The 14,194-nt window shown below is 36.2% G+C and overlaps 1 protein-coding gene across 1 annotated transcript in view; it reads right to left on the bottom strand.

Moving 5' to 3' along the window:
- Window positions 1-770: 770 nt before the first annotated feature.
- Window positions 771-14,194, bottom strand: part of prkcg (protein kinase C, gamma) — a 29,931-nt gene continuing 16,507 nt past the window's right edge. The window contains exons 10-17 of the mRNA XM_026284472.1: window positions 11,686-11,859; window positions 8,286-8,377; window positions 7,851-7,913; window positions 7,627-7,765; window positions 5,817-5,897; window positions 5,607-5,714; window positions 5,274-5,414; window positions 771-1,790 (exon numbers count right to left, since the gene is read on the bottom strand). Of these exons, the coding sequence (XP_026140257.1) occupies window positions 1,629-1,790; window positions 5,274-5,414; window positions 5,607-5,714; window positions 5,817-5,897; window positions 7,627-7,765; window positions 7,851-7,913; window positions 8,286-8,377; window positions 11,686-11,859 (960 nt within the window). The 3' untranslated portion in view covers window positions 771-1,628. The remainder of the gene's footprint in view (window positions 1,791-5,273; window positions 5,415-5,606; window positions 5,715-5,816; window positions 5,898-7,626; window positions 7,766-7,850; window positions 7,914-8,285; window positions 8,378-11,685; window positions 11,860-14,194) is intronic.

Below are 14,194 nucleotides of genomic sequence, written 5' to 3'. Positions count from 1 at the left end.
GGTTGGGCTCAACTGAACATTTGGCAGGTTTGCTGTTGCTGGAACCAATCTGCAAAAATGTACTGTACAGTCAATCTCCAGGAGCAGAACTGATTTACAAAGTATCCCATTTTCATAACCACAATATCAGCAAATAAATAAAAGGCTGGGAAATGTTGAACAGTATCAAGCAGTGATCATAATTTTTTTTTTTCAAATAATAAATACATTTCAGTCCCCTTCATTCCGCATTCACACATCTCTTTTTACCTAACCTTTCAATCCTCTTAAACTGTCCTTCCCACATAGTGCATGAAATGTTCCCACTTTTCTGTATTTTGTCATCAGTGCAACTTTCAAGTTGTATTAGACAGACATTTTGGTCAGGGAGCAGACTCGGGGTCCAGATCAGGTATCCTGATTTTTCACTATGCAAAGACAACTGCACGCTGATCTCAAGATCTCACAGTGTCTAAATAACCATATTCATACTAGCTTCACACAAATAACACTAAAATCTTATATTTTGAAAGCTGTTTTGAGACCAGTTTGGTTATATAATAATTAACACTTAAATTTTTAGCAATGCTATGCACTATAAACAAAATTTTGGTTTCAAAGGTTGGAACCACATTTTCTTCACACTAGGTTGCAAAACATTGTGATTACATCAACATTTGTATTTTATATCGATGATATGGTTTAACATGTTCATAAAAAATCTCTGAATTAAAATTATATATATTTTATAATACATAATACACATACTTTATACATATATGCATATAAATATATGGATTAATCATAAATATCTGAATTTGTATTTTACATAAAGTCATTTGTTTTAATAACATCGATCCCAAGGACTTATTTTTGTAAAATGCTAAGATGATGCAAACGTTCATAGTCTGTATAGAATCATATTTGGATTAAATTCTACAGAGAAACACATCTACAGAGATATTGAGTATCTGCTCTTAACATTCATGTCACAAACAAGTAGTTTAAATGCTGAAGCATTAATCTTTCTTTCTTTAAATTTTTTTCTTGCATTTAGCTGTCATGTGTTTGACTCCTAAATCGTAACGCAGAGTTTCTACACCAGTTGCTAGATGGAAGTATTACCAGTATCTGCTTACCTGTCTGCACATATTTAATTACCTAAACCAAACCAGAGCAAACAGGATCTTACACAAAGACAAGCAGACACTCATTACTCATTAATCTGAGATTAAATAATCAGCTTGAAGTGAACATTAAAACATGGGGCAAATCATGTTCATGCTGGTTTCTATAGTGCACTCAGATATAATTATGTCATGGCAACTACTAGCATCCAAAGGCATATCCAATAAGATCCTATTGTCTAGTGAGATAATAGCATGAATTCATGACCCTTAAATAATTCAGGCTGATACTCTCAGAGTGGACTGGCTAAATATTATTAATGATTAGTTTGCTTTACCGTTAAGATGATTAAAATCCGCATGGTATAGATACAGAAGGTGATCGTTGGTCTAATTGAGACCTATTGTAAGCAAGCTGAAGCCAAATTACACATAATTTTTTTTTTTTTTTTTGGTCACCATTGTTAAAATTGTGAACAGGAGCAGAAATTGAAAATATGGTGTGGATTGATTGAGGTTTTCTCAGACAGCTGTTAGGGGTGAGGGAGGAAATTCCGGGTTTATGTAGGTGAAGTCTTGGAATTCCTCTTGAGTTATAGCGGCGAGAACATCCGGGTCAGATGGCGTGAGGGCGGAGGGGGCGGATGTGAAAAACTTATCAAAGTTCTCTCCTTTTCTGCCTCCCTGTGGGAATGACAAATAGAATCAGCTGGGTTACGTTTATTTCTATTAAATGCCAAGCAAATTAAGTGGATGCTGTTGACGTAAGTTCAGCGCTGTGAACTCAGAGCACCTCTAATTATTTGCTGTGCTCCCATACATTCACACAGCATAATATCCACATAGATTAGCATGAGTAATATGGGCAAAGAGCTACAGGCAATAAGGGTCAGGTTTATTTTGGTTCTTCCGTCTTTACAAGACAACACCAGTAATGCATGCCGAAAATAATAAGGAGAAGCAGGCAGAGCACATTAATATACTTCCAGTTAAATGGCTACGGGTAAACACACACACACACACACACACAGACAAACACATTTGTTTTTGTGAAAAGTGGGGACATCCCATAGGCTTAATGGTTTTTATACTGTACAAACTGTATATTCTATCGCCCTTCACCAACCCTACACATAACCCTAACCCTCACAGGAAACTTTGTGCATTTTTACTTTCTCAAAAAAAACTAATTCTGTATGTTTAATAAGCGTTCTGAAAAATGGGGACATGGGTTATGTCCTCATAAGTCACCCTCTCCTTTTAATACCTGTGTCATACCCATGTCATTATACACAGTTGCATCCTGATGTCACAAAAACAAGAGCACACACACACACACACACACACACAGTACTGTACAACATTTATCTCCATAAGAAAATGAGGAAATACCACAACTTCTGCTGATTCTATGTAAAGTTAATTATAATTACTGTACTAAAGATAAGTAAATGAAAAGCTAATGTGTTTGCTGTGAAATAAAATGTATAATACATATTATATATCTATAATTTAATTATCTTTTTTTTTTTAACCCAAGCAAATTCTACCCCTTTAAAGGGATAGTTCACCCAAGAGAAGTACCCCCAGGGCATCCAAAATGTAGGTGACTTTGTTTCTTCAGTAGAACACAAACGGAGATTTTTAGCTCAAACCGTTGCGGTCTATCATTCTTATAATGTAAGTGGATGGGAATCACGGCTAAAACATACAATAAATAAAAAAAATAGACATGAGATTACCTTTGATTCAAGCAATGTCGGAACTGTTAGAACTCTCCTGTGTGCGTTCTCGGCAGGGGGGTAGGGTTTCATATTTTATTGAAGCAGCCCTGGGCGCCGCCGTTGGCTAGCGGACCCCCACCTGCTGTTAGCATTCCATTGACTCCCATTCATTTTGGTGTCACTTTGACAGTGAATAACTTTACATCTGAGGCATTTAAAGACTCAATTTTTCCATTAATTATTTCTAAAGAAACACGAAAATGTATAAAAGGCCCCATTACCTTGTATCTTACGTTATGGCCCCGTAGAAGCAGTTTTTGTAAAAAAAAATAGGCTAACGATTGTGTCACCGTATGGACAGAAGGAGAAGCTCGCAGTCAATCTTGAGAGATTGATGGCGGTAATGCAAAGTGGTGTAATGTTAAAAAGTAAAAATACTTTGTTACAGTACTTAAGTATTTTTGGGAGTATCTGAACTTTACTTTTATATTTTTATATTTCAGCCAACTTTTACTTTTACTCCACTACATTTCCTAATTAAAATGTATAATTTTACTCTGATACATTGCCCCTAATTAGTTACTTACTACAAAATGGTCAGAAGAACACATACTGCAGGAAAGCAGGTTTAACGAATCAGTGGTCTGGCTTTTGCTGGTTAGACTCATAAAAACACCTTTGCTCACGTGCAAAAAAGTGTGTGCCGCGCAAGTCGAGTCAGGGGTGTGCGATTTACAACATCGTCTGCGATAATATTTTAAATGTTGTTGTAATGATGAGCAATCTGACATTGTTAAGTAGGCTATATTAACAAATCACAAACAGAGTGCACGCACATTGATTTATTAGTCTATAAAAACTCAAAATTTCTGGCATTCTAAATTTGTAGATCGCAAAATGATTCTGTATGCTTATTTATATAATTTAATGTAATCCTAGGTAATTTAATCTACTTCACACATGGAGTATTTCTCCAGATGCATGAACACATTTAATAATAATTTTATACAAGTTCAGTAAATCGGTGTTTACTTAATGAATGAATCAGCATTTTGAACAAATCGGTTGAATACACGATTCAGTGATTCACTCATTAACACGGTCAAATCGGGTCAAATTATTTGTTTCTGAATGAATCAGCCGTTTTAATTTAACATTTCAACTTTTTTTCATGTTTTCAATAATTATCAAATATCAGTATTCAACATTTTATGTTAAAAACTAAACATTAAGCCTATTTATGCATCTGTAACCGCAGGTTTAATTCATCCATGTCCCCACTGAAATAAATTAAACTGTAGGCTAAATGGTATTTCAGATGCAGATTCCAAAAATGTTTTCTTATGTTGGAATGAAAGACACTAAATAACAGATGAAATGCTTCTTATTTCCCCAAAATACAAAATGAAAGAAATAGTTAAAACTGAACACAATCTTACTACTCAAGTTGTGTATGAACATTTTTACATATATTTTTATTTGATTCTTTTCTATTGTGCATTTACTTGTACTTTTACTTTCAGTATTTAAGTATGTTTAAGATTTTAAATAATACTTTTCGCACTTAAGTACAATAAATATCACATATTTTAAGACTTTTACTCAAGTAATATTCTAAACAGTGACTTCAGCTTCTACCAAAGTCATTTTCTGGTAAGATATCTTTACTTTTACTTGAGTATTACTTTCAGGTACTTTATACACCACTGGTAATGCAATCTTCCATAAAGCAAGAAGAAGATGCCTCACGCACCTGCTGCTGGGAATATGCACAGGAGAGTTCTAACAGTTCTGACATTACGTGATTCAGAGGTATAAACAATATAAATACTGTTTAGTTTCTTGCACAGACTGATCGTTTTGTGTCTTTACACTTCAATGTATCATCAAGAGCCGCTGGGTTTAATTTGTTTTGTTTTTTTTGTATATGTTTTTTTTTTTGTTTGGTTTATTGTATATTTTAGCCGCGATTCCCATCCATGTACATTATAAGACTGATTGACTGCAATGGTTTAAGCTATAAATCTTTTGTGTTCTACTGAAGAAACAAAGCCACCTACATCTTGGATGCCCTGAATGATAATTACTGAATGAATGAATGAAAGATTTATCCCCAGTAGTTGTCCCTAAATGGAAGCTTATTATATAATGTTTATCATATAACATTATCAATCAATCAATCAATCTGTCTATCTACCAATCCACCCGTACTTATCATTTAATAAACTTTTTTTTTTTTTCTACTGTTTTTATGTAGACATTTATTTTTTTGGTGTCCCCTACCCCAAAATCAAATCATGACACCAAGCTTTTTATATTTGTACATTTTCGTAAAGACATTATTGAGCATGTTTAATAATCCAGAAGTTTTTATTTGTGGGGCATTTCTGGGGTAAAGCCTGACCCACACACAGAGACAGGTGTTGTGATAGGTGATACTGACAGTTCTGGGTTTGAAGGGAGGCTGTATCTCCAGTCTCTCCAGTCGGTCCCAGTCTATCCAGCGGAAAAAAGGATGCTCCCGCAGCTCTCTCTCTGCATCCTCTCCTCCACCCAAACGCTTAGCAGGGTTCTTGGTGAGGAGCTGGGAGAGAAACAGATGGAGAAAGAATGTTAGAAAAACAGAGATACAGAAAGGATGGAAATTCAATTGTATGCTAATTTAAGTAAACTTTTAGAAGTTGTGTTAGTATTAAAGATGGGATAGATTGCCCTGTGCATGCACTGTAAGCAAAGTATGTAGGCAGCAGAGATGAAAGAACATCAAGTAGATTACCCCTTTGCAGATGGCCACAGCCTCCCGAGAGAGACTCTTCGGATATGAAACGCTCTGTTCCATGATGGACTGAAACAGCTCCTCCTCATCTATGCCATCAAAAGGAGGCTGATGAAAAGAGAGAGACAGAGGGAGAGTGTGCCGGGGATGAAGATCTATTGAGAAAAGGACAAAATTAAAGGCTCAGAGAAGCACAGGATGAAAAATGACCTGCCCAGCCAGCATCTCATAGAGCAGGACTCCATATGACCACCAGTCCACTGCTTTACCATACGGCTGATACGCCACAATCTGAAAACAACACAAATCTGTTAGAACCATTTCTTTTTTTTATATTGGCAGAGATTTTCCAATGTGTTCATTTAAAAATGCCTTTTGAATTCCAACTTAATTCTTAGCAAACAGGATGCAGAATTATAATTTGAATTTAAGGAAGTAAAATTAAGTTTCAATATAACTGCATTTAATATAAATCACCAATAAACATGCTATCATGTAGAAAAAAAAAGTGATATTTCTGAAAACATTAGATGATATTAGAATTTGATGCAATTTAATTTATATTACTATTATTATATTTGCATTTACATATACTGAATTTCCTAAATATGTATATCCTTAAAATTTTAATTTGAATATGACAAAATACCATTCAAAAGTTTGGGGTCAGATTTTTGTAAAATACATTTATCCAGCAAGGATGCATTAAAATGTTCAAAAATGAGAATAAAGGCATTTATAATACTACAAATTATGTATTTTTCAAATAAATGCATCAAAAAAAGAAAAAGAAAAAAAAGCAGCACAACTTCCAAACTAATAATAGTAAAAAAATTAAATGTGTCTAAAGCAGCAAATCAGTACATTACAATGATCATGTAACACTGAAGACTGGAGAAATGGCTACCTAAAATTCAGCTTTGCAGCACAGCGATTTATTAAAATAGAAAATGGTTATTTCAAACTGTAATAATATTTCAAAATATTACTGCTTTTACTCTGAGCAAAAGAGACTTTTTTCAAAAACATAAAAAACTTTCAGACCCCAAACTTTGGTAGAGTGTACAGTAGGCACTTAAATACATTCAATAAATTACACATTTTAATATAACATTTATTGAAGATACTTCACAGAATACTCTTCAAAATGGAGCCAAACAACATGAAGCAGGATGATAACATGGAAACTTCAAGAAGAGCTCAAGGTAAGTTTGTTCTTGTCCTCTGTTCATTACTGTTGAATTTCTTTGAATTGTAATTCAATAAATTACACTTCCCATCATTCCAATTTAACATCCTTTGGAATGTGACCAATTAAACTCACATTCCAACTCCTAAACTTAAATAAATTTTGCCCATCCTTACTAAATACGTCGTTATTTCATAATGTTATATTCTCAAAATCATATAAATTAGAAATATTCCCATTACAGGGTTAGATGGATGCTATTACAGCCCTCTCAATGTGCAGATAAGCTCATGAAAATCATATTAAAGATAATTACACAATAAATATGCCAGTGTGTCTGTGTCAGCTGTGAGTGTGTGTGTCACAGCGTGAGAAAGAGCGATTAATTTCCTTGCCTGCAGGGACACATATTGCATCTTTTCAAAATGACAGGGACACAAAGATCAATGGCTTTCTCTCTCTCTCTCTCTCTCTTTTTTTTATATAATGTGATCAATGTGAGCCAGTTTAACTGCTGGGTTAATACAGCACTGACACATACTGGGCTTCAGTAGACCCACATTCACATCGCCTTTCCGTCACACAGCGAAACACAAACATTGAGGATTTAGCACATACATCACTTGAGCGGGATGTCCGTCATGTCGCCGTGTAGTAAACACCGCAGTGAACCTAAATGAAATCACACAGAGACATGTAGACACACATACAAGCAGACATGTGCTGACTGCGCACATCCACCCAGTGTTCACGTAAACACAGAGCCGAGGTCATGAAGAAGAGAAGATGAATCAGACGGGAGCACAAGGATGGAGATGGAGTAAAGGAGACCTCAGGTGCGATGTAATCAGGTGTGCCACAGAAGGTCCGAGTGGTGTCCCCTTCCATCATGCCTTCCCTACACATCCCAAAGTCTGCTATCTTTATGTGTCCTTCACTGTCCAGCAGGACATTGTCCAGCTTTAGATCTCTGCAGACCAGAGAAAGAGAGAGAATATTAAGTGACTGTAACATATGGTGTATTTGTGGAGGGAGACTGTCATCATGTCTAGTACCTGTATATGATGCCTTTGTTGTGCAGGAAGAACAGACCCTCCGCGATCTCAGCAGCATAGAACCTGCCAACATGAAAAATCTCTCATTAACTCTATTAAACACACATCCTTCCACTGAATGACAGAATGATGCCAAACAGATGAACTTAGAAACAGGACCGAGCGGTACTTAAACAGTATAAAAAGTGAAAAAACAAGCAATAGTAGTGGGTTATTATTGTAATGTTCTTATCAGTTGTTTCGACTCTCGTTTTGACGGCACCCATTCACTGCAAAGGACCCAGTGGTGAGCAAGTGAGGTAATAATAAATGTCTCCAAATCTGTTCCAATGAAGAATAAACTCATCTACATCTCGCATGGCCTGAGGATGAGTACATTTTCGGCACATGCTCATTTTTGAGAGAATTATTACAGAAGAGAAGTGCTAAACTTACGCTGCATGCGGTTCTTTAAACTTGCCGACGATTTGGATGTGAAACATAAGATCACCACCGTTCACGTACTCCATGACGTAATACAGACGATCCTACAACACAAAACTGATTATCAGCAATCAGCAGATATGCAGCTACGCAATACTAATAGGAATCAAAAATGAATCATCAATCAGTTTGCTAATAAATAAATAAATAAGTAAATAATAAAACCAATACCACAGCAGATTCGCAATCAGTCAAATTTAAAGACATATTTTTTTGCAAGTTAATGAATAGAAACAAGACCTTGTGATCACACAAGAGCAGAAATATCATACTATTTTACTTTATTTTTGAATTAATGCATCCTTAATTAATATATGACAGACTTCTTTCAAAAACAATAAATTAACAACACTAACTGTAGGATGAAACTAACTGCCCTTGCACACCCTGCACAATGAATTGAGTGAACTCTGTGTTGTAAGCTGAGGCCAGCACGTTTTCTCAGTTGCTTCAGTATTTGTCACCTACAGCCAAGGCAAGATAACAGCCTACACTTTATCTCCAGAGGCATCTGACTACAGCATCTGGTATCTGTAGGACTTGAACTTCTGATCAGTGGGACGCTGCATTTTTCCACTGGGCAAGAGATAGCTTTGACAGGTAACTCTATTTCATGCACTTGATACAATGGGACACAGTTTACATGCACAAAGAAGTAATTACCGAACAGTCACATTAAGTGTTTGTTACAAATTCAATCGACAGGGGGAAAAAAAAAATCAAGTGATTTAACAAGAGTAATTCAAACCTTCACAAACCATTAAAGCCAGACACACACACTCCTCTTTTTCTCTCTTTCAATACTGCAGCTGCCAATGTATTTCATTAGGCTGATTGCCACTTTGCAATATGTGTCTGCTGAAAGAGGTCAGACAATTAGCACTATGAAAAGTTATTTTTCAGAGCAAAATGAGGCAACTAACATTGCATAAAGGCCCTCCAGATTCATTAGTTACAAAAAATATTTATCCTGTCAGAATGAAATCGAAAAAATTATCGTTGAATAACCTTTTATTAAGCAGGTTGTTCCAGGTTGCCAGTTTAGGACTCACATGACAGCGTTCCAAGAATATAATTATTACATTGTCAGAAGCTTCCGTTATTCTGTTCACCTATTGTTCATGTTGACATTTTATAAACCCTGTTAGTCAATATTAAAAGCAAAAAGCAATCTGTTAAAGTAAAAGCAATCTGTTCTTCTGATGCGTCTCCTTCTCAGGACTGCTAACAGCCTTGTTCAAGGCAAACGAATTGAATCTATCAGTCCCTACCTATCTACACCTATGTAAACAACCTTTTATCGAGGTAAAAGAAGAATACTTAAGGTTATGCTTTCATTTTTAACTATGAACAGCTTTACTGCATAACTGATACAGTTATTAATCTGGCATACAAACCTTGCATTTCCTTTCATTAAAAAAAAACATTTCTTTAGATACATGATGAACATGCGGATGTGATGAAGAATCTAGGCATATTTGAAGCCTAATAAAAGCTGTTTATTTTATATAGAGGTGTTATTTTACATGGGTTAACTCATAGTGCCAGCCATTTTTATATCACATGACCAGATGAATATTTAGGTACATTTACGGCATTTTGTAATTATCGTAATTACTAGAAAATCCAGACATTCTACTTGAGGCCATTCTCAAGCTGATTTATGTGTTTCTACACAATTAATGGCAAAATTGTAATATAATTTGACATACAGTTGTTATGCAAATGCTTTATTAGTACACTTTGTTTAGTTTATTTAGCAGGAGATTAGACACTACTTATCTAAATCTGTGCTGGTGGCTACATTAAACTATATTATGAAATGTCTTTTGTTTATTTTCAGATTAATCTTGCATTATTAACATTAATAATAGGCAAAACAGAACAGAAATATTACATTTTATATTATATATTACATTAATAGTTACTACATTTTACTGCTGAAGCTGCCATCATTTTAATAGGTTCAGCATCACGTGGCTGCAGTCATGAGTTTATAAATTGTAATTCTGAGTTTTGTAAAGATATAAACATTTTTTACAATTTTCTAGTTATGGTAACCCCGACATGCTTTGATTGTTTTGGTAATCCTGTGTTAACAGACACTATCACCTGCAGAATGGCATCAGAACCTGAAAACTTTAGTATGATGCTGCATCCACGCCACTAGGTGTCAGTATACTATCAACCAACACAACAAAAACAAAAAAATACTGCGTCCGTAACTTTTGGCTAAAAATGATCCAAAATCAATATTTGAGCATGTACATAACCAGCCAGTGTTCAACAGTTAGCTTATAATAATGTTTTCTAATTTGAGTGGTACAGGTAGGTTTTCACTGGAAATTCAAGCATGCTGCTGCATTATTACATCACGTCTGTAAACATAAAGAAGTTGCCCCGGCTACTATCCTATTGTGAAGCAATAGGGGGATCTTGAGGAGGTTGGATTGCTTATAGCCTTTTCTCACAGCAGCTGGAATGATTAAATGTATCATTTTGATGGCAAATTGTTATCCAGCAAGCATTATGTGTTTATGAAACACATGTGAATGAAATTAAATTATGTTTCAACTTTAAATGTGCTTCTAAATATAGATAGCATGGGATTACACAAGATTTGTATTTTAAAGACAACCAGTTCGAAGGGGAGCATATTTAGCTTTCTCTGTTAAAATAATTTGTTTATATGAAATTGGAATGGTATGACAATTAGAGATTAGACTATACAGAAATTTAAATCTACTCGCTTATACACATTATATTCACGTACAGTAGTCATGTAATGCCGAGGTTGTTAACATCAATTTGAGAATAAAGTATAAAGTATGACACAATTTGCACGGTTTGATGTGATATGAGCTAATTTCGATTAAATCAGCATTGGTAGCGCGATTTATTGCAATGCTTTTATCCTCCGTTGGTAAGAATAAACGTGGCAGACTTGTTACGCACTTATTCAGATGACAATATATGGTGAAAATGATTATGTGTGTCAGATATTCCAAGACATAGGCTAGAATCTGTGATTGTCAAAGAGGCTAAACTTACGGACTGCAGCTTTAAAAATATCTAGTTTCTGCCCTGGGAGACCACATGTGGACATGCAGGACTCACAAAATGTCAGTACTCATGTTCCAGCTGTGCGAGGTCAGAAAAGTGATTTAAAAATGGCCCTGAAGGTGAAGAGTGCATCTGTTCCAGCACTAAGGGCCGAATGACATTTCAGCCCATATATATTTCATAATTTGCAAATGTGCATTTGCATGTATAAACCTTGTCCCTAGGCTCCCACTCTCTTTTAATCATTAACCGTTTACACACTCTCATACACATCGATGAACACACAGACCTCGGTTTGAAAGGCGCAGTACAGGGAGGTCAGGAAGTGAGGTCGCCCGGCGAGGCCCAGCACTCTTCTCTCCACCATAGCGCTCTCTGTGTCCTCATCCTGAAACAGCACGTCCTTCTTCAACACCTTCACCGCAAACAAGCGCTCGCTGCCCCTCTCCTCTGCCAGCAGGACCTGCAGGATGACAAGGAAACCTTGCGCTAAGATTTCTTGAACATTAATAATTAAGATTTCATCATCTTCTGCTCACATTCCTACTGCAGCGACTCGGTTGTCCAAACACAAAGCAAGAGCAGAAAACATAATTCAAAGCGAGTTTAACGTTCATAAGGGAATATTACCTCAAATCAAACAAAAAAAAATGAACAGAAAATCTTTAATTTCATTTACACGTGTGATTCTGTTCTCGTCCTGTCTTTTTTTTTCTGCTTTGTGTGATTTTTCTATCTCTGGGTCCCAGGTCTCTCTCCTCTGCTCTTCTCTTTAATCTCTTCCTTCGTTTCTATCCTTTCTTTAGCACGGTTCTTCGCCCTGGAGGATGTGCTGTCTACTGAGTATAACCCTGGCCTCTTATATAACCAAATATCTTGTGAGGACACACACACACACACACACACACACACAAGTTTGTGCACATGCGTATGCACACCAGTTATGCTCATGGACACACATCATTTACTTTAAAATGATTTTATATACTGTACATGAACAAAACCACAAAGGAAACCAACATTCCTCCACACACTTAAGCAAGAGAGTGCAAAATGCGCACACACACACGCACACACACACACACACACCAATGTCATTCCTCCACAGGGATCAAACAGCTCAGAGTCCTTCACTTGTGTGCTCTGTGCTGACACACGACAGCAGCATTTAGATTCTGCTCAGCACAGACAGAAGAACTGAACATTTTGTTTGACCAAAACAAGGCATTCGTTCTGAAACATTCCAACAATCCCATGGCTGCTCTTGGATTTGCTATCACCAGGAGTTTCTTACACGTATCACAAATTCTGCTTTATTTATCACATAACAAGACTGGCCAAACACCCAAATGACCGTGTGACTACATAGCTCCAGGTATTTTATGGTGAATAAGGTCTGCATCTTACTAGGCCTTGAGTCAGAGCTTCTGCCTCCTACTAGAGGATGCAAGGAAGAGCCACAGCTGCACATTTTAGATAGGGAAATCAGCCCTCTCTTCTTGCAGCTGGGACCAAAGCTTTAACGTTTCTCCTTCTGCCTGAATTAGCAGCAGCAGCCCAGGAACGAATGAGACAAGGGCCTAATTCAGTTCCAAGGTCACTGTACCCTTCGCACTCCTTATTGCATCTACAGGGAACATAGAAGTAGACGTGTTTGTTTATGGGTGAGTGCGGTCTCCAGTAGCCTGACTTTCGGCATAAAAATCTGGTCTGCCTTGCAGCCTGTTTTGTCCCAAACCCACCTACTTAGGCTGAAGGCCGAAGTATACTTTGACACAAATATACTTATCTCTTAACCCCCCTCATACAAGTGCTCGTCAACAAGGCCATCTATTGTTGTTAAGTTCTCCAGTATTTTATTGTTTGTGTTCCTCTCTGCCGTTTCCTTGTGAAAAAACAATCTGGTCCAGTGTTGCCACCTTGTGGACAAAAATTATTAATTAAAAGCAGTATGTGAGTTGAGTAGCATGTCCAAATTCATAGCTCATAAAACAGTAGGCAAAATGTAAAAAAAAAAGGCAGTGCCTATTAGTGTTTGGTCTGAGTCCTAGTGCTTAACCAATTGAGTCTGAATGTATTAAGTATTAAGGTCACTTTATCTTAATTTTTTTCTTTCATGTTACATGCCATCTTTACTCTGTAAGTGTCCTAAAGTCCGTGTCCACTTAAGTCTAAGTTTATTCATAACTGCAGTCAAAGTCAAGTTTCGAGTCAGAGTTTGAAGTCTCAGTTCAAAGTTTAAGTGCCCCAACTCCAGTACCTACTACACAGGATCCGATTGCAGATGCAGCAACTGATTTTCAAAGTATACTCAATTTAATTCATCACATGGACACGTTTCACCCTTGTCCAATGTTTGAGCTATTTCTCTCCAGAATTATGACTGTTAAAACTGTCTTTGTACTCATTAAATCTAGAGTGTGTCATAAAGGGATAATTTACAGAAAAATGAACATTCTGGAATCATTTACTCACCCTCATGTCATATTAAACCTATATGACTTACTTTCTTCTGTGGTAATTTGAGAATTGTTTTGCATTTAATGGAAGTCAATGGTAACCATAACATTCTGGATATCAACAAAAAATATTTTATTTTATTTAGTATGTTATTTATTAATGTTCTGCAAAAGAAAGTCACACAGATTTGAAACGACATGAGGGTGAGTAAATTATGCCAGAGTTATCCTTTTAACCCCCTGACACAAGAGCTTGTCAATGTCACTAACTATTATTGTTGACTTCTCCAGTAGTTTGTAGGTGTTAAACTAATTAGTGCAAAATAATTAAAAGCACAT

The sequence above is a fragment of the Carassius auratus genome, chromosome 16 (genome assembly GCF_003368295.1).
Source record: "Carassius auratus strain Wakin chromosome 16, ASM336829v1, whole genome shotgun sequence".
NCBI lineage: Eukaryota > Metazoa > Chordata > Actinopteri > Cypriniformes > Cyprinidae > Carassius > Carassius auratus.
Note: the sequence above shows the minus strand (reverse complement) of the source record. Positions and strands in the feature narration are given on the sequence as shown.